Genomic DNA, 23354 nt, shown 5'->3' with positions numbered 1-23354 from the left:
GAGATTCAACATCGGATCAGGTGTGCATCTCGAGCCTATATGGCAGCGAGACATGGGTCACATACAGGAAGCACCTCAAGGCACTTGAAAACTTTCATCAACGTAATCTACGTTCCATCTTCCGAGTTCGCTGGGAAGACGAGAGAACAGTGTCAATATTCTCGCTGACATCAACTGTAGGAGCACCGAGGCAACCATTATCCATGAACAACTACATTTGACTGGCCATGTTACCCGCAGGGACGACAGTAGACTGCCAAAGTGGCAATTGTACAGTCACCTAACGAATAGTAAACGTAACGCTGGTGGGTTACTGGTAAGGTAGAACGAGTCTTAAAACAAACCTGAAAAATTGCCAAATCGACCCCCTCACCTGGGAGACGATTACTCCACACTGTAATGTTTAGAGGAGCACCGCACGAGAAGGGGTCAATGCTTTAGAGCTAGCCCAACTGCAAACCAAGGCAGACAAGCGCCAACGCCAGAAAGACGCTGCCACCGCCTCTCCCGCACTCGATGTAGACCTCCACATGTGCAACATTTGTGAACAACTCTGCCGGTCCCGTATCGGCCTCTCTTGTCACCTCATAACTCACCAACCTACGTGACATCCTTAATAACTAGTATCATTTTATCATAGCTGGATGATCGTCATACTCGATTCCGAGTGACAGAGAGAGGTGTGTGTGTGTGTGTGTTTGTGTGTAATGCTTCACCATGCCTTTACCCACAGTGCTTCAGCTTCTACTGAGAAAAGTTATGTGCTTAGTTTATATGATTTCTCTTTGTAAATGTTCAACCTGAACACTGAAGGTAAAACCACGTCATATTTATAATATTGTATAGTATTGTGGACAGGGTTTCAATGTGTTATGGGCCAACTGGAACAAGACAGGCAGAATGCAACTACACCAGCATCAAATTTAAAATACCTGTACTTAATTTGACCAAAATGGGGAAAAATTTTGAAGTAAAGTAATTTCCATACTTTCAAGAAGTTAACTCATTAATTATCTCATGCACAGCATAAATCATGCAATAGTAAATAGGGTTACATCATAAAACTCCGAGTACACACACACACAAAAACATATTTTTCAGCAGTGAGCTCTGTCATCCTCAGTTAAAAATAATGTAATACAAAACAGTAATAATAATAATAATAATACAATAACAATAATGAAGAAAAAAATCTTTTAATTCTTTTTCATTAACTTGGGTCTGGCTTAGTACATGTTTCTATGAATGTATAAATGGTTGACATGCACCTTAACATGACCGTGGCACTTCCATATTTCAATAGATAAATTAGTATGCAGATATGATCCTTTTTTTTTTTACATAAACGTGAACTCATTATTCTTTTAATAAATTTGTTTGCCTAATTTGTTTATCACTTGCCTTGAGGGCTGACCATAAAAGGTATCACATGCATAATAGGATTAAAAAAATATATATGTATAGGTACAGGTGTCCCTCGATATACGAATGGGTTAGGTTCCCCCCCCCAAAAAAGTTAAATGAATTTTTGTATCTCAAATAATACACTCAAACCACGAAATCAGTTAAAAATACAAAAAAAGTAATGAATGATAAATAGTAAAATTAATGTAATTTAGTACCTAACACATTAATAAAATACTATCTATATGAAAATATACAATTAAAACTATTAAGGAAAAGCTAAATCAAAGCTAACAGCTACCAAAGGCACCATTTGCATAGACACTGGCTGCTTTACGTGTGTAAACCCTTAACTGTTGCCATAAGCAACACTGCCTGGCTAGAATGCTCCCCCTCCAGGTCCTGCATACAATGAAATGACTATTCCCTTCATGTTTTTGACCTGATAATCGTTATTTCCTTAACCTTTTTTACACAGTAAGTATACAGGATTGTGTGTGCATGTAACCGAGTAAAAGAAGTAAAGTTAAGTTTATCTACCCAAAATTATAAATTTAATATTGTAATGATAACATAACTCTCCCCAGCTCATCCTGATAACTCTCACTGGTGCACAAAATTCCTTTTTGACCTTATAATAATCTTTTTATTTATTTTTTTCTTCACATTCTGTATGTAGGATTGTGTGTGCATGTAACTGAATGAAAAACATAAAAAAGTTATGTTTATATAACTGAAATTACAAGTTGAAAAATATCCATAACATAACTTCCTCAGCCTGGTAGAGAGAGCGCTATGAGGAAGTGGCCACCCCAGCTGAATCCCAGGGGTGTGCTATTTGAATTTTTGCCAGGATAAAAATTTGTATAAGCGGGGAAAGCTTTTGTAAAACTAAAAAGGTGGTAGCTTAGGAAATTCATATAAGCGAATTTTTCTTATCTTAAACGTTCGTATATTGAGGGTTACCTGTCCAGTATTCTGCTTGTGTGAGGAAATTCCGTAAGGTAAGTGAGTGGCTGCATTTTATGTTTCCCATTATTATTTTTGGAAAGTAATATGACATAAATGTATTTTCTTCACAGGTACTGTACTATGTTAAAATTTTTCACTGGGGTTTCACCACATAAATTCATGATATTTATAATTACTACTATACTGTACATTATTTCAGCACAAAAGTAATTAAAAAGTTCAAAATAAGGCCAAGAGTTTATGTGCACTACTGCTCTAAGACCTAACTGCTAGCTCACTTGGTAGGGTCTGTGTGTAGGTAGTTAAGGCCAGAAATCTGAACAACAGCCAAATTATTAGGAGGTTGCTTGGAATTTCAAACTTCGGAAACAGGTTCAAATTTATACAATACAATATTCAAGTTAGTGAGGTTTAACTACATTGTGGAAGACAGCTGTAACAACTTGTACTGTATTCACAACTTTTTTCTTATGAAATCTTTGATCAAACTTTCTTCAACTAGCAACTCGACATTCTGAGTTTTCAGTCATCCTGTCTGATCTTTTTTTTCAGCAGATTTTTTGTGGATGTCAAGTCAGATATCCTATATTTCAGTCAAAAATTATCAATAAACAAAAGCTTGAGCTTTCTATGGATTTCAGGTACTTCATTCACCCAAAGTTATTAGGTAAAAAGCTAATGATTATCACCGTATATACAGACATCAATACCTCTCAATGCAAAAGGAAGAGATTCACTGCCATTAAGTAGCTACCATCACTTACATACAAGAGGTGATAAAGCTTCCAATTTTTTTTACCTTAAACAACATGAGAAGTATGGACAGATGTGTGACAATGAATGGACGGATCATTTCACTAAAATTGTTCCCAGTATAAAAGAGGGATAAAATATTCAAGGCTACCTATTTATATTAGACTTGGTATAGTAGTTCTAAAGGAAGAAAAGAAGATAAAACAAATTACTGCTGAATATTTAAAGTAAACAAGAAGTAAAAAAAGTAATTTAATTTCAATCGCAGCCACATCTTGAAAAATGAGGTGCAAGTTATAAAATTTAATACTGTATACAATAAATACTGAGCAGCAAGAAAATGTCAGACACAAGACATAAACAGCACTTCAGTCTGAAATCCTGGGGTGTTTTGAACTACATCATCTCTGTCGTATTATCTTCTCTTTACTGATAATGTACATATTGCCACATCAGAACCATCAAGCCAACATGCTATCTGTGTCCAAATTGTCATGGCCACTACTGAATAACCTTCCTCTTTCAGCAGTGCTCCAACTCCTCGGCCCATTAATCAGACTCACGTTCTGAAATAACGGTTGTGGTTAACAGACCAGGATATGTAGACACTCCTTCCAACCTCTGGCTGATAGTTCACAATAAAACAAAGAGAACAGACAATGACGCTGCACGGCCTTGTGGCCCAACTGATTTAGTAAATTATCAATCTTAATCTTACAATAAGGCTCTTCCTCCATTCACAGATGTATCACTTGGTATTCACCATAAATGATGGAGAATAAATTAATAACAAAATGCAGGATATACAGTGGATGAAACAAGATTACAATCACTTCCCTGACCTCAAACCCACACCCTGATTTCAACCCTGGAGGAGAGACCGTCTCCCATGTGAACAACAATACTTCTCCAATTAGAATATTAACTCAAAACTTTTTTGTATTGTATAATTACAAAATATTATAAGATTACAATATATTAGAAGCTACATTGAACCAATATAAAATTCAAATTAAATACACTAAATAAACTAATTTCAAAGGACATACGTACATCTTTTCACATCTTTTATTGAAAACTAAACCGCTCTTACAATGGTGACTGATATAAAAGAAGATACGGAACACATCTTAGTACATTAACGGCATGTAAATACATAGCCATATATAACAAAATTCTATCCCCAAAGGGTGAGGTGAGGAAATGTCAGACCAATTAGTAACAAGACACTGAACATCACGCTGGAGGCACTGTTGCATCTCTCGTCAAAGTCACAGAAACAGAAGGTGACGTTGGTGTAGTGTTCCCTGTAAGAAAGCTTAACATTAATCTCAAAGCACTCAAAAGGGGTGAATGCAATGCTGTAATAAATATGCTTACTTGATATGAAGAGACGTTAACTAGCTAGGAAATTTTAAAAGCCAATCTGATTAAGACGTTAACTTGCTAGGAAATTTTAAAAGCCAATCTGATTAAGACGACAACTAGCTGGAAAATTTTAAAAGCCAATCTGACTCAAATGTTCATATCTAATGGATTTCCCATATAACTGGCTGACAAATAATAATACTACAATACCTGAAATAATTTCCAGCTTTTTTATTAGAATAAATTTTTGTTTATTACTTTTTTCTTTTTATTGCTCAGCATCCCTTGGTTACAAAAAATAAATAAATAAAAAATTGAGCCAATTCTTATCTTGTTTCTTTTGACTGTCTTAAAAATGGATTTGTTGGCATGATGTTCAGGGGTTGACTTGCTGGAGAATTCACCCTTTACTACACTCTAATGGCCTTCCCAGGTTTCGGCAAGATTTCAATGGAATCTCTCCTGACTTAGTTTTTCCACCAGAATAAACATTTATCACAAAGGCAACACAAGACTGATACCTGTAAGCAGCCCACTGAACACACACCCTGAACTAGGAGTATAAATATATTTACTGTCTTAGCGAATCATGTCTTATCAAAGATTTACTGTACAGATTATGACAGGAGTGGATTCCAGCACAACCTTCCCACTATGAATTCTATTATTTAGAATTCTTATTCATTTCTCTTAAGTCTGCACATCAGCATCTCTTTTCATTCATTAACCTTTTCACTGTACCTGCACCCAGTTCTTTTATTATTAATTATAATTTTTATTTTAACTCATAATATTACCTAATAGGATCTCAAGCAATTAAACAGGTACTACAGAATATGTTCACCTCTTGTGGTCAATCTCAGGGATGGAAGGAAAAATATATTGTCCAACGAGAGGATCTGCGGCAGCAGTGCGGCATCCTTCGTATCGGTCAGCTGGGATGTCTCGTCGGTGACCTTCAAGATAACTCAAACAGTCACGGGTCACCATGAGCTCCACTGTAGGGGCAAGAGGCTCATTAACAGGTGTACTCTAAAAGGCCCTGATGGGATATATCACTCATCTCTACATATCACCCACAACTGGAGGGGATATAGCCTCATCTTTATGTAATACTGTACAGGCCTTAATAATGCATTCCCATTGTTCTTATCCAGACATCTGGCAAACCTAACTCTCAGAGAGAGAGAGAGAGAGAGAGAGAGAGAGAGAGAGAGAGAGAGAGAGAGAGAGAGAGAGAGGAGAGAGAGGGGAGAGAGAGAGAGGGAGGGGAGGGGAGGGGAGGGGAGGGGAGGAGGGGAGGGGAGGGGAGGGGAGGGAGGGGAGGGGAGGGAGGGAGGGGAGGGGAGGGAGGAGGAGGGGGAGGGAGGGAGGGGAGGGAGGAGGGGAGGGGAGGGGAGGGGAGGGGAGGGGAGGGGAGGGGAGGGAGGAGGGAGAGAGGGAGGGAGAGGGGAGAGAGGGAGGGGAGAGGGGAGAGAGGGGAGGGGGGAGGAGAGGGAGGGGAGGAGGGAGAGAGAGAGAGAGAGAGAGGGGAGAGGAGGGAGAGAGAGAGAGAGAGAGGGGAGGAGGGAGGGAGGGAGGAGGGAGGAGGAGGAGGGAGGGAGGGAGAGAGAGAGGGAGGGAGGGAGACCACTGTTTCCATAACTTGAATGATTATAGTTCTCATACACTAGCTCCTTCACAGTGGAAACACCAAAACTCTCAAAACATTTCATGAATAATCACAACAACACAGTACAATATCTACAGTAAATTACCTTCAGTGAAATGCCATCCACCTTAAGTTAAAGAGTAAAATATAAAGATGATCATAAAAAATTAGGCCCCCAGCTTATTTTACCTGATGATTAAACTTCATAATGCTACCTGGGGGTTAGGTGAGAATAGTTTTAAGGTGCTTAATCTTAGCATGTTGACTCATCTATATACTGTATGATCATTGGAAAAAGCAATGTAATATTCTGAGAAAATTTTCAAAACAGACACATACCTCCTTTCTGTTCTATGACCTTAACACATTTGTCATTTGGGTCAGGGCAGCTGTGGCTCCAATAATACCGCCAGTCAAAGTCATACAAGCCACAGCCAGGATGAGAACCAACACATCTATAACACCAGATGCTGGATGCTGTAAATAAAACATGTGTTACTTTACACTATAATGAAGAAATGAATACAATTGAAGGAATTTGATTTACAGTGGTACAAAAAATAGATCATATGATGATTAGCACTGCAGCTTATGTCACCTTACTGTGTCTCTTAAACAGCAGCCAGGATTCCATAATATGCCCCCATATGTGAAACACATGGACCATGAAGCATCCATTGATGTTGGCCTCTATCCCTACAACTAACATCCATTGATGACGGCCGCAGTTTAATTGCTTGTGTAAGAGGTCTCCTCTGAGCTGAATGTAATCATCTGGTGGTAGCCAAATAAAATATTAAAAGTGACAACACCATAGTGAAGAGGCCAAGAGAGATACTCTACCACTACCAACTACTTGTGTATGGTTTCCCCTCTCAGTTGAATAATGTAGCACAACTCCCATAAGCCAAATAAAATATTAAAAGTTGGCATCACCGTAGCGAAGGAGTTAAAGGTTAAGCTTATTTGGTACTACATATAGCTAGATTTACATGTTGTGATGGAGTCAATAAAGTGTTAACCCATTATTATTACCTGTATTGCTTGTGAACTTAAAAATTGTGCTTTACATGTACAGATGTACCCATATAACTGACGCATATGGGAACCAAGAAAAGCTTTTGGTTAGTGAATCAACGGTTATCAAAGCAATTAATCCCATAAGAACATAACAAATTCAGGTAGTTAGAGGCCAGCCACCCTCCCAAAACTCCCATCTACCCTTGACATATCTTTATCAAGCACATTGTCAAGCAAGAAAATAAAGCAGACTTATAAAGCAGCATAATAAGCCTTAAATAAGCAATGTAGCGCATAAATTGAGACTTATTTACCTGTGTTGAGGATGGTAGACATGGTCTAGGAGAGTAAGTTCAAGTCTCTCCCACCCTTTACTGGTTCATTGCCACTCTTATTATGATTATGCTTTGTTATGTCTTATTACACCTTATCACATAACATCTTTCTGCCCATTACAAGAGGAACAGTCACTGGGGTGTTGAGGCAAGACTGACTAACACACTAAATTGGAAATAACGAAGTCCGAGACACAGAGTAAGCGTAAACAAGAGCAAAGATGGCGGGAATGAGTCATGGCAGTGTGCAAAGCCCTCTCATGACAAGAATTCACGTCACACCACTTCCCGCCAAATTCAAAACACTGAAACTTGCGGAGTATTTCCCCTATTTGTAATTATCGGTTAATGCAAAGCGGTGGTTCACAGGACGTCGGTTTTCAACATTATATATATATATACAGTGACCCCTTGGTTAACGAACTCAATCCGTTCCAGAAGGTCGTTCGTTAACCGAAAAGTTCGTTAACCGAAACCATTGTTTCAATGGGTTTTTGGGTAATTGGTTCCAGCTCACCGAAAATTTCCTAAATTCAACAAAAATGGTAGAAAATTTCACTTACCTTTAGGTGTGTATGTAGAAGGCTCCTGGATGATGATGATGATGATGATGGGATTTAGAATGGGGGTGGAGGAGAAGGAAGAAGAGAAGGCATTGGGGTGGAAGAGAAGTCACCCCATGGCGCCATTTCACCCATAAAATTTTAGCTCTCTTGGTGTAATTCAAGATTATTTTCTTTAAATCAACACTGCACTGCATTATATATTGTCAATATGTAAAATATATTTCAAAATGACCAATAATTTGCTTGGAAACACAGAAAAAAAGCATTTAGTTGAAGAGAGACTCAAGTAAGATGTTACCTCCAGTGAAAACAGAGAGAGACTAATGCCTGTTTGCTGTGTTAAGAGGCTGGATGCCGCGCATTAAACTAGTCACTTTACCTTCAATTATGTTCAATAATTGTTAAAATGATTAAAAAATTGAATATTAAACTTTTAAAATTATTGAATAGTATAAACTTCTTGATATTGACTAAAATAGTAAGGAATTTAAGCCCTAGAACCGATTAATGTATTGGCGGACTGATACTAAAGTTGGTTGCCCGGTCAGTGCAAGCGAAAACATGTTGAGGTCGGTTCGTAAGAAATTCGTTAACCGAATTTTTGTTCGTTAACCGAATTGAAGATCCTTATGGAAGGCAGTTCGTCAACCGAAATTTCGTTAAACGAGGGGTCACTCTGTATATATATATATATATATATATATATATATATATATATATATATATATATATATATATATATATATATATATATATATATATATATATATATATATATATATATATATATATATACAGTGGGGTATGCTATAACGAACGTAATTGGTTCCAGAACCTCGTTCGTTATAGGATTAATCCGTTCCAGGCCCCCAAATACAACCGCTTAACACTGAAAAAATTCTGTGGAAAATGTAAAAAATACGGTACTTTATCTTACCTTAGTGTTATTCAGCATGCAGGTACCCCTAAACACTGGCACATCACTATCACTTCCACTGGGAGTCTTGGCTTTAAGGTCCTCAAACAATTGTTTAGCCTTCTCACAAATTATAGCTTCACTAATGTTACCACCTGCCATTTCTTTCTCCTTTATCCACACTAAGAGTAAATTTTCCATCTCTTCAATCACATTACACCTTGCTTTGCTAAGTCTAAAGATTCCCTTAGCCACTTGCACAGTTTTTAACTCCTCTTTATTCTTCAAAATCGTACATATAGTCGATTTAGCCATCCCATATTCATCACTAAGTTTCGCAATGCTTCTTCCATTCTCACGTTTCTTTATAATTTCTTTCTTAGTTTCAAGGGTTATTAGCTTTCTCACTCGCTTTGGACGACTCATTGTTACAATTGTATACTTGTATAACAAAATAGTTATACAAATAACGCGAATTTCCACATCAAAAGACGAAATTTCAACAATAACAGTGGTGCACTGGCTACACAATGAGACAAAGATGGCGCCTGACGCTCTTGTTGTGGGTCGCGGTACAACAATATTCATGCGCCAGGCGAAATAGTCCGGTATTCATCCGCGTTCGTTGTAGGAGTTGCGTTCGTTATAGCATTCTCAATTTTATAGGTAAAACCGTTCGTTATAGGAATATTCGTAGTAGGATCCGTTCGTTATAGCATACCCCACTGTATATATATATATATATATATATATATATATATATATATATATATATATATATATATATATATATATATATATATATATATATATATATATATATATATATATATATATATATATGTTGTGGAAGCGGCGCGAGTAGGTTGCGCAGTGTATGTCTTTGTTGCGTTATCGGTGACGTCATATGACGTAGCGGACTGTGATTGGGCAAAGCATCCTTACCTCCCTCCCTGCTAGCTGTGATTGGTTTAATGACATGCCCCGCCGCGGAAGCGTTCAAGCCCCTCGACCTACCGCATCAGTTACACCCCTCCAGGCTACACCGTGTATATCGGTATCCATTGTTCCATAAGAATGGCTTCCACCGGACCACCACCACCACCACAAAGAAACCTTGCATTACCTGGACCCAGCCGCCCTAAGCCAAAGAAGACACGACATTCCTTAAGCTACGAAATTAAATATAAGATCATACAAGATTTGGAGAAAGGAACAAGACAGGTTGATCTCGCGCGCCAGCATGGTGTTAACGAGTCTACAATCAGGACAATTAAGAAGGATGCAGCCAAGATAAAGGAGCACATGAACATCACAAAGTCTACAGGTGCTTCTATGATCAAGTATTGCCACAACCAGGTGCTTCTCAAGACAGAAAAATTACTTGTGAGCTACTTGGTGCGTCAGGCGCGACAGAACATGGCGGTGGACACGCGCTCAGTTAAGGAGTACGCACGTGAACTGTAAGCTGCAGTGTCACGAAAGATGGGAATTACAGAGCCCAAACCCTTTAATGCTTCCTCTGGGTGGTTACAGAGGTTTAAGATGAGAAACAAGATCACCAATATCAACATTGGTGGTGAAGAAGCTAGTGCTGACCGTGTTGTGGCTAGGGAATTTCCTCCGTTTTTACGTGAGATTATGGAGGAAGGACAGTACACCGACGACCAGGTGTTTAACATGGACGAATCTGGTCTTTTTTGGAAAAAGCTACCTTCCAAGACCTTCGTTGTGAAGAATGCCAGCAAGTGTCGGGACCGGAAGTTGCAGAAGGAGCGCATCACCGTCCTGTTTACCACCAATGCCTCCGGTACCTGTAAGCTCAAGTTATCGGTGATCCACACAGCACACAAGCCGCACGCCTACAAGAGCATGGACATGACCAAGCTAAATGTCCACTGGCTGACCGCACGTAAGGCGTGGATGTTCTCTACACTGTCCCTCTCCTGGTTTGATGACTGTTTCGTTCCCGATGTGAAGAAATTCTGTGAGCAACAGAATGTGCCATTCAAGATTTTGTTGCTGCTGGACAACGCACCAGGACACTCGCCCCTACTGTTAGATCGTCACCCCAACGTAAAAGTGGTCTTCCTTCCTCCCAATATTACGTCTATATTACAGCCCATGGACCAAGAGTTAATCTGTAATGTAAAAGCTGCATTCTCTACGAAAAAAATCAAGCTCCTGAACGACTACACCAACACCAGGGAAGAGTTGCGTAACCTGAGTGACACCACCACCGATAGCAAGAGCGAAGACGACGACGATCAACAGTTGGCAGAGCAAAAAATACTTTTCAAACAATTCTGGAGAATATTCAACATCAAGAAAGCTGTGGACTTCTTGGTGGAGGCATGGGATCAGCTGTCTGTAACAACTGCTCGTCACACATGGAGACATGTGTTGCAAGGTATTCCGGGTGTTAGGCAGAGTAAATCTGTGACTGGTGAGGTTCAGACTGTTGCAGTAGCAGTGGACCTTGCCAGAGAAGCTGCGCAGTGTTACAGCTGCAGGCTTCTCCGAGACCACCAACGACGACATCCTGGAGGTGATAATGGATCCTGATGTGACTACCGACGAGATGGTAGATGATGATGACGTCAGTGAAGAGGCAGGTGGTGCGTCATCCCAAGAAGAATGCCGCTTATCCCATAGTAATGTTAGGGGTGCCATCGAGTGTATCGAAAAAGTCAAGCTCCTCCTTTCCGACGACCCTGACGCAAACAGGTATGAAATCTTCACTACCTAGCTGTTGCAGACTATGGAGCCCTACATCAAGGTTTATCACGACAACATAAACACCAGCCGTCAGCAAAGCATAACAGAGTTCTTCGCCCGCAACCCACCACAGCTAGCCCAAGCCAGTGATAGTGACAGAGGTAGAGACAGTGATGATGACTTTGAGGGATTTGTCAGGGAGGCACCAGTAAGTGTGGATGACACCGATGAAGACTCACCTGAGGGCCAGTAGCCTGCCCTCTCCCTCGGAACCAGCCTCCATTCCCCTACGTCGCCCCATCTCTTCTACTAAAGTAAGTGTTAACCCCAACCTTGTTTTTTTCTAACCTAACCTTCAGTTTATTCTTCTCTTATTGACTGTTCCCTTCTATATTATGTGTGGGTGAATACCATCGTAAGTTAAGAGGTTATTTTTAGTAAAACGTACGTATTGTGTCGGGAAAAAGTGAAGTTTGGGGGTCGGCCCGGTCTCGATTTCAATTAATCCCATTTTCTTATGTTGTTCACTTTACGCGGGCCGCCGTGGGTTGAATTAACCGCGTAAAGTGAGGGTTCACTGTATATGTATATGTATATATATATATATATATATATATATATATATATATATATATATATATATATATATATATATATATATATATATATATATATATATATATATATATATATATATATATATATATATGTGTGTATCTATATATATATAGATATATATATAGATACACACACACACACACAGTAATACCCCCGCTTTACGCGGTTTCACTTTCCGTGTTTTCTCATTTACGCGGTGCCTCACCAGAACCGGACTTTCACTTTCCGCGGTGCATCTACCCATATACGCGCAGAGTGTCTGGCGCGACGCTATTTTTAGATTCGACCCTCCCACCTGGGCAAGCCCAAACCCTTCAATGCTTCCTCTGGTTGGCTGCATAGGTTTAAGAAGAGGAACAAGATCACCAACATCAACATTGGTGGTGAAGAAGCGGTGGCGGCGAGAGATTTTCCTTCGTTCTTACGTGAGGTTATGGAGGAAGGGCAGTAGACCGACGACCAGGTGTTCAACATGGACGAACCCGGTCTCTTTTGGAAAAAGCTACCTTCCAAGACCTTCTTTGTCCAGTCTGCCAGCAAGATTCGGGGCCGGAAGTTGCAGAAGGAGCGCATCACCGTCCTCTTTACCACCAATGCCTCCGGTACCTGCAAACCCAAGTTATCGGTGATTCACACAGCCCACATGACGCACGCCTACAAGAACGTGGACATGAGCAAGATTAATGTCCACTGGCTGACTGCACGTAAGACTTGGATGTTCTCTGCTCTGTCACTCTCCTGGTTTGATGACTGTTTCGCTCGCGACGTGAAGAAATTCTGCGAGCAACATAATGTTCCATTCAACATTCTGTTGCTCCTTGACAACGCACCAGGACACTCGCCACTACTTATGGATTGTCAACCCAACGTAAAAGTGGTCTTCCTTCCTCCCAACACTACGTCATTAATCCAGCCCATGGACCAGGAGTTGATCTGCAATGTGAAAGCTGCATACTCTGCAAAGAAATTTAAGCTCCTGAACGACTGTACCAACACCAAGGATGAGTTGCATAACCTGGGTGACACCGATAGCGAGAGCAAAAGCGACGAAGTTCTCGTCAAACAGTTTTGGAAAAAATTTAACGTCAAACAAGCTGTGGACTTCTTGGTGGAGGCATGGGATCAGCTGTCTATAGCTACGATTCGTCACGCATGGAGGCATGTGTTGCATGGTATACCAGGTGAGAGGCGGAGTCAACCTGTGACTGGTGAGGTTCAGTCTGTGACAGTGGCATTGGACCTTGCAAGAGAAGCTGCGCACAGTATTACAGCTGAAGGTTTCTCCGAGACCACCAACGAAGACATCCTGGAGGTGATCAGATATCCTGAAATGAGTGCCGACGAGATGTTGGAAGATGATCACGTCAGTGAAGAGGATGGTGGTGCGTCAATCCCAGAAGAACACAAGTTAACGCATAGTAATATTAAAGGTGCCATCGAGTGTGCAGAGAAATTGAAGCTCTTCCTTTCCAACGACCATGACCGCTATGAAGTCTTCTATACCCGGCTGGTGCAGGCTATGGAGCCGTACATCAAGGTGTACCAAGACAACATCAACAATAGCCGTCAAAAAAGCATTACCGATTTCTTCGCCCGCAACCCACCACAGCCAGCCAGAGCCAGTGATAGTGACAGTGAAGGTGACTTTGAGGGATTTGTCAGGGAGGCCCTGACAACTATAACGGATAGTGATGGTGATTCACCTGAGGGCCAGTAATCTGCCCTCTGCCTCGGAACCAGCCTCCATCCCCGTATGCCAACCTATCTCTTCTACTAACGTAAGTGTTAAACCTAACCATTATTTTTCCTAACCTAACCTTTATTTTTCCTAACTTAACCTTTATTTTTCCTAACCTTACCTCTTCTATATTAATTGTGTGTGCATACCATCATAAACTTAAGATACTATTTTTACTACAACATAGTTGTGTGTCGTCAAAAAGTGGAGTTTCGGGGTCGGGCCAGTCTCTATTGGAATTAATCCCATATGTTCTGTTGTTCACTTTACACGGATTTCACTTTCCGCGGTACCCTGTGGGTTCATTGACCGCGTAAATCGGGGTACCACTATATATATATATATATATATATATATATATATATATATATATATATATATATATATATATATATATATATATATATATATATATATATATATATATATATATATATATATATATATATATATATATATATATATATATATATATATATATATATATATATATATATATATATATATATATATATATATATATATATATATATATATATATATATATATATATAAATCACATCATCTATATATATGTAGAATATATGATCTTCAATATATATATATATATATATATATATATATATATATATATATATATAATACTGTACTAGGTATATATAATTATTATTATTACTACAGGAGTATTACATTTTCGCCTTTCAGGATCCAATGTGGGTCAGTGACCTGTGACCGGGTGGGCTAATCCCCGTAAAAAAAACAACAACAACGTCTCTCTCTCGCTCTCTCTTTGTCTATACAGTACAGAGTACAACATTTAACCCTTCAATATACTTATATGTAGAACCAATCAGTCACTGGTTTTGTAAACATTAGCGAAAACAATGCCGGCAGCCGTCTCGTCTCCTCGTGTGTTTTAATATTCCACGAATTATTAATGAATTGTATTGTTCAGTTTGCACACACAAACATTAATTCAATAAAAAAATCAGAAACATTAATTAAAACATATATGAACAGTAAACAAGTGTTGCTTTCATATTCTTATGTAGAGTAATGACGATATGTTTTTCACATGTGCACACTTACATATGCGCAGTCTCACTTTTTTTCTTTAACATTAATGGTTTACTACTTCTATTGTTCTATTTATTAACATTAGATAACATTACTGAAAACAACCATATTAATTTTTTACATTAATTTTACTACAGCTACAACCAGGGTCGTATTTTCTTGTTTTATATGTAAAACCACTTAGTCACTGGTTTTGTAATCAACGAAAACAATGTTGTCTCATTTCCTCGTGTGTTTTAATATTCTATGTATTATTAATGAATTGTATTGCTCATTTTGCACACATAAACATTAATTAAAAAAAAAGACATTCAGTAATAAACACTAATGAATCTTTTGTACATAAGAGAAATGAAGCTGTTTACACAATTGTGCACGTCGTATGAACATTGGCGAGCCATTCAAACCCATCGAAATTAGAGTTTCCGCAGTCAAAATTTTAAATTATGTAGTCTTTTTTGTGTGTCCAAATAAAAAGCATTGAATTAAAAACTCGCGAAATTTGAGAAGCTACTGTACGACATTTAACCCTTCAATATGTCTTCAAAGAGACCATGAAGCAGTGAAAGTGGTGCTAACGTAAGTGCAAGTCACTATCTGTCCACGAAAAGGGTGAATTTCCATGGTCCGGAAATTTCCATGGTACGGCACCGGTCAGGTCCCGAGGTTGCCGGACTAGAGAGGTACAACCTGTATTTGAATATCAGGTGAGGGACGGCCTCTTGTCTTAATAGCAACTTTTTCATGAAGAGACAACTGTGAAAATTTAAGTTGTTGAAGTTCACTCACTGTCACAGAACTTGTTTCTTGGGAAAACAAGGAGGCCATGTTTAATTAATTAAAATTCTTCTACACAATAAAGTTTCTGGAAAAAACAATGAATACAAAATGTAAATGTAATCTCTAAAACGAAGAGGAGAACCAGGGTAAACACAAACATCTTGACTATGTGGGCTTCTTTTAATCGCTAACGTTTCGGAAATAATCGTTTTCCATCATCAGAACCTAAAAACACAAAAGTTTTGAAAAGTTTAAAAAAATACAGGTGATATACAATAAAAACATAATATTATACGAAAATTTACCTTCGATAAACTTTAAAAATTTAAAAAAGAGCAATCCAATTCAAAACCAACAAAAATGACGAGAGACCTACATACAAAGCTAAAATCAGGAATAAAAAGTATGAAATAAAATATACAGGGGGGTATTACCTTAATTCAGACAAGCCTTAGTGCAAAAAACACAACAATTCACTAGAGGTCATATCACAAAGGAATGGCTTTGCTTTATACTGGTGTAATGCCTCCATAATGAGGAGGTCTGTATCACAGTCGCTCCTGCCAAGAACTGAGAAATCAGAAGGCGAAAACAGGTGGTCATGTTGGTGGGCGTGGTTACGAATAGCTGAATGTGGTGGTTGTGCGATTAACTGGCCGGTTCGAACGGAACGGCCCAAGTGTTCATGGATGCGAGTTATCAAATGTCTTTTAGTTTTACCTATATATGCTGCCCTACAGCTAGCACACGTAAATTGATAAACAACTGAGGATTGCAGGTGTGTGGGTATGGTGTCTTTAATTTTAAAGAATTTTTTAATTGATCTCTGGGTTTTAAAGATTAGTCTAAGAGAAATTTGTGGATAGAATTCATTGAAAAGCTTCTTAAGTTTATTTCTAAGGGTGAAACTGAGTGGGCCTGTGTATATAGCAGACAGCGCGTAAGCACCACACAGGATGATGCGTAAACACTACCTCCCACACTGATAACCAGATCGGCACTGTGTGATTCACAGTGCTCGCCCCCGCTTGCCTCCAGGACATGCGCGCATGCGTGCGACAAAGCAAACGCCCGTTATTGGAACTGTTGAGTAAGACAGTTCCACATCAGGGATTTTTTTTGTTTTCTCGGAATTAGAGGATGGCCATTGACATTAAGTTTAAGGATCATTGATAATAGTTTTAAATATCTTGTACAAGTATAAATAAATAAACATATATGATATATTATATTATATAATACATATATATCGGGTGAAATAGGGGGTGCTGCAGTTCCACAGTGCCTACCGACGAGCCGCCACTGCCATAATCTAACACGTTAATGCAATTTTGGGTAAATTTTTACTTTCGGACACGAGTCCCTAGGGGTGTGTTTTAAATGAATCTGACCTTCATTTTTGGCGGAAATTGCTCGTTTGTTCCCCCCCCCCCATCGATAATGGAGGAGAGCCTGGGAAATCGGGGTTTTGGGTGGGGGAAAATACGAAAACGAGTCATCTAACCTAACCTTATCAAACCTAACCCAAGCAGGGGGCCGGTAGGCTTAGCTTAAACTAACCTATCCTATTCATTTCCAACTAATATAAGTGGGGTTCAAAAGACTCAAAAGAATGAGATCTAAATGTTTCAGTAGTTTTAAACTTTGGGGCCCGCCATATCCTTAAGTACAATAACTTAGTTAGAAATGGAAGGACCAGGGATAGGTTCGGGGTCAACCTCTGATGCCTGTTCTTTCTAAATTTACAAGGCAATTTACAATGCAGGTACTCAACAGACGTAGGGAGAACACCATGATTACGTAGGAATTGGATAGCTCGATCATCTTTCTCGTAAAACTCAGCAATAAACTTAAAATAATCGGAGAAGCCCGATTCACCCAACCTCTACCACGGCCATTGTCACACTGGTCATTGAAATTTAAATCCTTCAAATCCATACCCTGGCTCCTCCCTCTGATGAGATCGATACATCATTGGTCACGACGAGAAGACGTGATGCGTGATGTAAAAACTATCATAATTAGCACACTTTCACGACGATAACATCCCATTACATAGACGAAGACTGAAAAGTACTTAAAATCAATTAAATTCAATTGTGTCGCTATTATCCATTTTTGCCAGGTATATATGGGATTCAAAATGCTCAGACTAGTGAGATCTAAATGTTTCAGGAGTTTATAACTTTGGGGCTCACTATGTCCGAAAGTAAAATAATACCCAATTTTCTCGAAAATGAATTATTTGCGTCGGAAACGTTATTACAAAAAGTTGTTAGAAATGACGAGATATACCTAGAACTGAACCCAAAAATATTTGGGACATCATGGGCAACTTGCAAAAATATACCCACGTTTTGGTATTTTTGCATTTACACACCACACATTCCTACCACTAATCTATTATCATATTCGAATAAGGCGTCTAATTATAAGATAATTTTCGTCTATTACATTACCGGTGGAAATGTATAACAACAGAGAAAGCGTATCCAAAATTTTATCTATTTTCTTCCATTAATCTTCAGCCATTATCGCCTGCCCCACCTCCAACACTGCATGTCTTCTTCATAAATCATCATGCGCATGCGTCCCCGTACACGTCACAAGGCCAATCAAAAGCGTTTTTGTTTTTGCAACCAATTAAAATGATTTTGGGTTTAATTCGAGGTATTTTTGGCCCAATCAAATTTGAGTTTTATTTTGGGTCTCATATTTCGAAATTCAAATTCACTTCCGACCATAGAAGTCTGCGATGGGTGTCACTTAAATTATATGGAGCTCATTGCGAGTTTTGGGGAAAAAACGAAGAAACTAAAGTCAACCCTCACTTTACGCGGTTAATGTAACCCGCAGGGTCCCACGGAAAGTGAGGAACGCGTAAAGTGAATAACATAACATATGGGATTAATTGAAATAGAGTCCGGGCCGACCCCCAAACTCCACTTTTTGACGACACACAACTATGTTGTAGTAAAAATTTTATCTTAACTTTATGATGGTATGAAAAAACAAGTAATATAGAAGAGGTTAGGTTAGGAAAAATAAAGGTTAACATAGGAAAAATAAAGGTTAGGCTAGGAAAACTAAAAGTTAGGTGGAACACTTACGTTAGTAGAAGAGATGGGTCGGCGTACGGGGATGGAGGCTGGTTCCGAGGCAGAGGGCAGGCTACTGGCCCTCAGGTGAATCACCATTACTAGGTGCATCACTGTCACTTACAGTTGTCAGGGCTTCCCTGACAAATCCCTCAAAGTCATCTTCACTGTCACTATCACTGGCTTGGGCTGGCTGTGGTGGGTTGCGGGCGAAGAAATCTGTTATGCTTTGCTGACGGCTGGTGTTGATGTTGTCGTGATACACCTTGATGTAGGGCTCCATAGTCTGCAACAGCTGGGTAGTGAAGATTTCATACCTGTTTGCGTCAGGGTCGTCGGAAAGGAGGAGCTTGGCTTTCTCGATACACTCGATGGCACCCCTAACATTACTATGGGATAAGTGTTGTTCTTCTTGGGATGACGCACCACCTGCCTCTTCACTGACGTCGTCATCATCATGTACCATCTCCTCGGTAGTCACATCAGGTTCCATTATCACCTCGAGGATGTCGTCGTTGGTGGTCTCGGAGAAGCCTGTAACTGTAACACTCTGCGCAGCTTCTCTGGCAAGGTCCACTGCTACTGCAATAGTCTGAACCTCACCAGTCACAGATTGACTCCTCCTCTCACCTGGTATTCCATGCAACACATGTCTTCCATGTGTGACGAATTGTAGCAATAGACAGCTGATCCCATGACTCCACCAAGAAGTCCACAGCTTTCTTGATGTTAAATACTCTCCAGAATTGTTTGAACACTATTTTTTGCTGTGCCAACTGTTGATCCTCATCTTCTTCGCTCTTGCTATCGGTGGCGGTGTCACTCAGGTTACGCAACTCTTCCCTGGTGTTGGTGTAATCGTTCAGGAGTTTGAATTTTTTCGTAGAGAATGCAGCTTTTACATTTCAGATTAACTCTTGGTCCATGGGCTGTAATATAGACGTAATGTTGGGAGGAAGGAAGACCACTCTTACGTTGGGGTGACGATCTAACAGTAGGGGCGAGTGTCCTGGTGCGTTGTCCAGCAGCAACAAAATCTTGAATGGCACATTCTGTCGCTCACAGAATTTCTTTACATCGGGAACAAAACAGTCATCAAACCAGGAGAGGGACAGTGTAGAGAACATCCACGCCTTACGTGCGGTCAGTCAGTGGACATTTAGCTTGGTCATGTCCATGGTTTTGTAGGCGTGCGGCTTGCGTGCTGTGTGGATCACCGATAACTTGAGCTTACAGGTACCAGAGGCATTGGTGGTAAACAGGACGGTGATGCGTTCCTTCTGCATCTTCCGGCCCCGAATCTTGCTGGCATTCTTTACAACGAAGGACTTGGAAGGTAGCTTTTTCCAGAAAAGACCAGATTCGTCCATGTTAAACACCTGGTCGTCACTGTACTGTCCTTCCTCCATAATCTCACGTAAAAACGGAGGAAATTCCCTAGCCGCAGCACGGTCAGCACTCGCTTCTTCACCACCAATGTTTATATTGGTGATCTTGTTCCGGATCTTAAACCTCTGTAACCACCCAGAGGAAGCATTAAAGGGTTTGGGCTCTGTAATTCCCATCTTTCGTGCCACTGCAATGTACAGTTCACGTGCGTACTCCTTAACAGATCGTGTGTCGACCGCCATGTTCCGTCGCGCCTGACGCACCAAGTACCTCACAAGTAATTTTTCTGTCTTGAGAAGCACCTGGTTGTGAAAATACTTGATCATAGAAGCACCTGTAGACTTTGTGATCTTCATGTGCTCCTTTATCTTGGCTGCATCCTTCTTTATTGTTCGAATCGTAGATTCATTCACACCATGCTGGCGCGCCAAATCAACCTGCCTTGTTCCTTTCTCCAACTCTTGGATGATTGTATACTTCACCTCGTAGCTTAAGGAACGTAGTGTCTTCTTTGGCTTAGTGCCGCTGGGTCCAGGTAAGGAAAGGTTTCTCTCTGGGGGCGGTGGTCCGGCGGAATCCATTTTACAGAACAATGGATACACGTTTACACGGTCTGGCGTGGAGGGATGAAACTGGCGCGGCTAGGTCAAGCATCGTCTTTCCTCCCTCCCTCCCTCCCCCGGGTGGACACGTCATAATACTTTAAACCAATTACAGCTAGCAGCAGAGGGGGGTAGGGATGCATGGCCAATCACAGTCCGATACGTCATATGACGTCAGTGATAACGCAACAAAGACACACTGCGCAACCTTACCACACGGCTTGCCCAGGCGGAGGGAGGAGGAGGGAGGGAGGAGGAGGGAGAGGCGAGAGCACAGGCAGGCAGGCGGGTGGGGCGAATCTAAAAATAGCGTCGCACCGGACACTCTCCGCGTAATGGGGTTCACGCACCGCGTAATGTGAGCACGTTAGGTTCTGGCAGGGCACCGCGTTAACGTGGAAACGCGGAATGTGGGACCGCGTAAAGCGAGGGTTGACTGTATAGCATTTTTTCGATTGCATGGTGTTCTTCCAACCTCAGTAAGGTGTCCTAAGTGCAAGACACATGTGGCGTTGTGTAAGAATCTCAGAATCCAACGACGAACAAGAACCAGGCTAATAAGGTAAGAAATGGGTGATTCCATCATATGGTCAGTCAGTTCGGTATTATTTTCTTGTAGCACCGTTCATTCCTACCACTAATATATTATCATATTCGAGTAAGACATCTAATTATAAGATAATTTTCATCTATTACATTACCGGCGGAAATGTATAATAACGGAGATAGCTCTTCCAAAATATTTTCTATTTTCTTCCATTAACATCCGGCCATTATCGTCTGCCTCTCCTCCAACACTGCGTGTCTCCTGCGTCCCCTTCATAAATCATCCTGCGCATGCGTTGCTGTACACGTCACGCAGCCAATCAAAAGCCTTTTTTATTTTGAAACCAATTAAAATGTTTTTAGGTTCAATTCGCGGTATTTTTGACCCAATCAAATTCGAGTATTCTCTTTCGTCTCTCATATTTTGAAATTCAAGTTCAGTTCCGACCATGGAAGTCTGCGATGGGTGTCACTTAAAGTATATGGAGCAGATTGCGATTTTTTTGAAAAAAAACGAAGAAACTATAGCATTTTTTCGATCGCATGGTGTTCTTCCAACCTCAGTAAAGTGTACTAAGAGCAAGACGGAATGTAAATATCGCAAAGACCAACATATGTGGCGTTGGGTAAGAATCCCAGAATGCAACGACGAACAAGAACCAGGCCAATAAGGTAAGAAATAGGTGATTCCATCATATGGTGAGAGTCAGTTAAGTTAGGTTAGGTTAGGTTTGGTTATTGTTTTTCTAGTGTTTTATTGTGTATTTTTTAGTCGCTGAGGCACTTTTTTTTCTCGGAAAACGTCAAACGAAAAAAAATCGCTAAAAAAACCCGACTAATTTCCGCCAAAAAGGAAGGTCATATTCGGTCTCAGCACACACAAATACACTAGAAAAATATATTTTTAACTTGCTTCAAGTGAACGGTGCTACAAGAAAAATTTACCGTCAGTTCAGTTAGGTTAGGTTTTTGTTTTCCTAGTTTTTTTTTTTTTTTTTGGTATCTTTTGCCATGATTTTTTTTTCGGAAAACGTCCAACGAAAAAAAAATCGATAAAAAAAACGGCTAATTTCCGCCCGGAATAAAGGTCATATTCGGTTTAAACACATAAATACACTAGAAAAATATATTTTTTACTTTTTAAGTGTGGTGTGACAGTGCAAATCTACCCACGTGTTTGCCTCTTAAAGTGAAAAATTTGATTCAAGAAACAATTTCGATGACTTAAACACAACACGAATATTAAGGTTACCTATACAAAAACAACAGGTGTGAAATTCTAATCACAAGGACGATTGGAGATATTTTCAAGTAAAATACTTTTCTGGTTCGAAAAAAAGTTTTAGTACATAAGAATAATACTAACCTGCTGTGAAAAGCGCCGAAAAGACGATGGTGGAGAGAATATTGAACATTTTGATTATAAACTCTGGAGTTACTTTGAACCCCACCCAGCCCGTCTCACTCACTCACTGTTGTGTTGGTTGTGTCCGGATGTGTGGCAGACAGCCGCTGTGGCCACTGGCCAGCTTCTGAATGATTACATCCCATCCTTTATCAATTTACTATTATTCTCATCTTATTATTATTACTATAATTTGATAATAATATGTAAAAAACGAATTACCGGAATAGATTTTTCTAAGAAATAGTTGACATTGCTTATTAATCGAAGACGATGCCGCCGTCCTATTGAATTTCGAATTTTCAACGCCAATTTGTATTTACTGCATGGAAATACACAATTTACGATCTATATTCAAAGTAAAACATTAAAATACACACATGGAAAAAATAAAGATA

At 39.8% G+C, this 23354-nt stretch overlaps 1 protein-coding gene across 1 annotated transcript; it reads right to left on the bottom strand.

The window, feature by feature from the left end:
* Positions 1 to 1177: 1177 nt before the first annotated feature.
* LOC121869502 lies at positions 1178 to 23039 on the bottom strand. The gene is made up of 4 exons (XM_042370860.1): positions 22918 to 23039; positions 6488 to 6625; positions 5342 to 5495; positions 1178 to 4436 (listed from the first exon to the last, which is right to left on the bottom strand). Exons 1-4 carry the CDS (start codon positions 22964 to 22966, stop codon positions 4307 to 4309), a joined length of 471 nt encoding a protein of 156 aa, XP_042226794.1. The 5' UTR covers positions 22967 to 23039; the 3' UTR covers positions 1178 to 4306.
* Positions 23040 to 23354: the final 315 nt, after the last annotated feature.

The sequence above is a fragment of the Homarus americanus genome, unplaced genomic scaffold, assembly GCF_018991925.1.
Source record: "Homarus americanus isolate GMGI-L3 unplaced genomic scaffold, GMGI_Hamer_2.0 scaffold32583, whole genome shotgun sequence".
In the NCBI taxonomy this organism is placed as follows: domain Eukaryota; kingdom Metazoa; phylum Arthropoda; class Malacostraca; order Decapoda; family Nephropidae; genus Homarus; species Homarus americanus.
Note: the sequence above shows the minus strand (reverse complement) of the source record. Positions and strands in the feature narration are given on the sequence as shown.

What these genes read in the sequence shown, in the direction of transcription:
- LOC121869502 (XM_042370860.1), bottom strand. Translation starts at nt 22,966, where the DNA reads ATGTTCAATATTCTCTCCACCATCGTCTTTTCGGCGCTTTTCACAGCA. An exon ending in TTCGGCGCTTTTCACAGCAG is followed by an intron (nt 6,626 to 22,917) that starts GTTAGTATTATT and finishes TTTTATTTACAG; the next exon opens with CATCCAGCATCTGGTGTTAT. An exon ending in GGTCATAGAACAGAAAGGAG is followed by an intron (nt 5,496 to 6,487) that starts GTATGTGTCTGT and finishes TTGCCCCTACAG; the next exon opens with TGGAGCTCATGGTGACCCGT.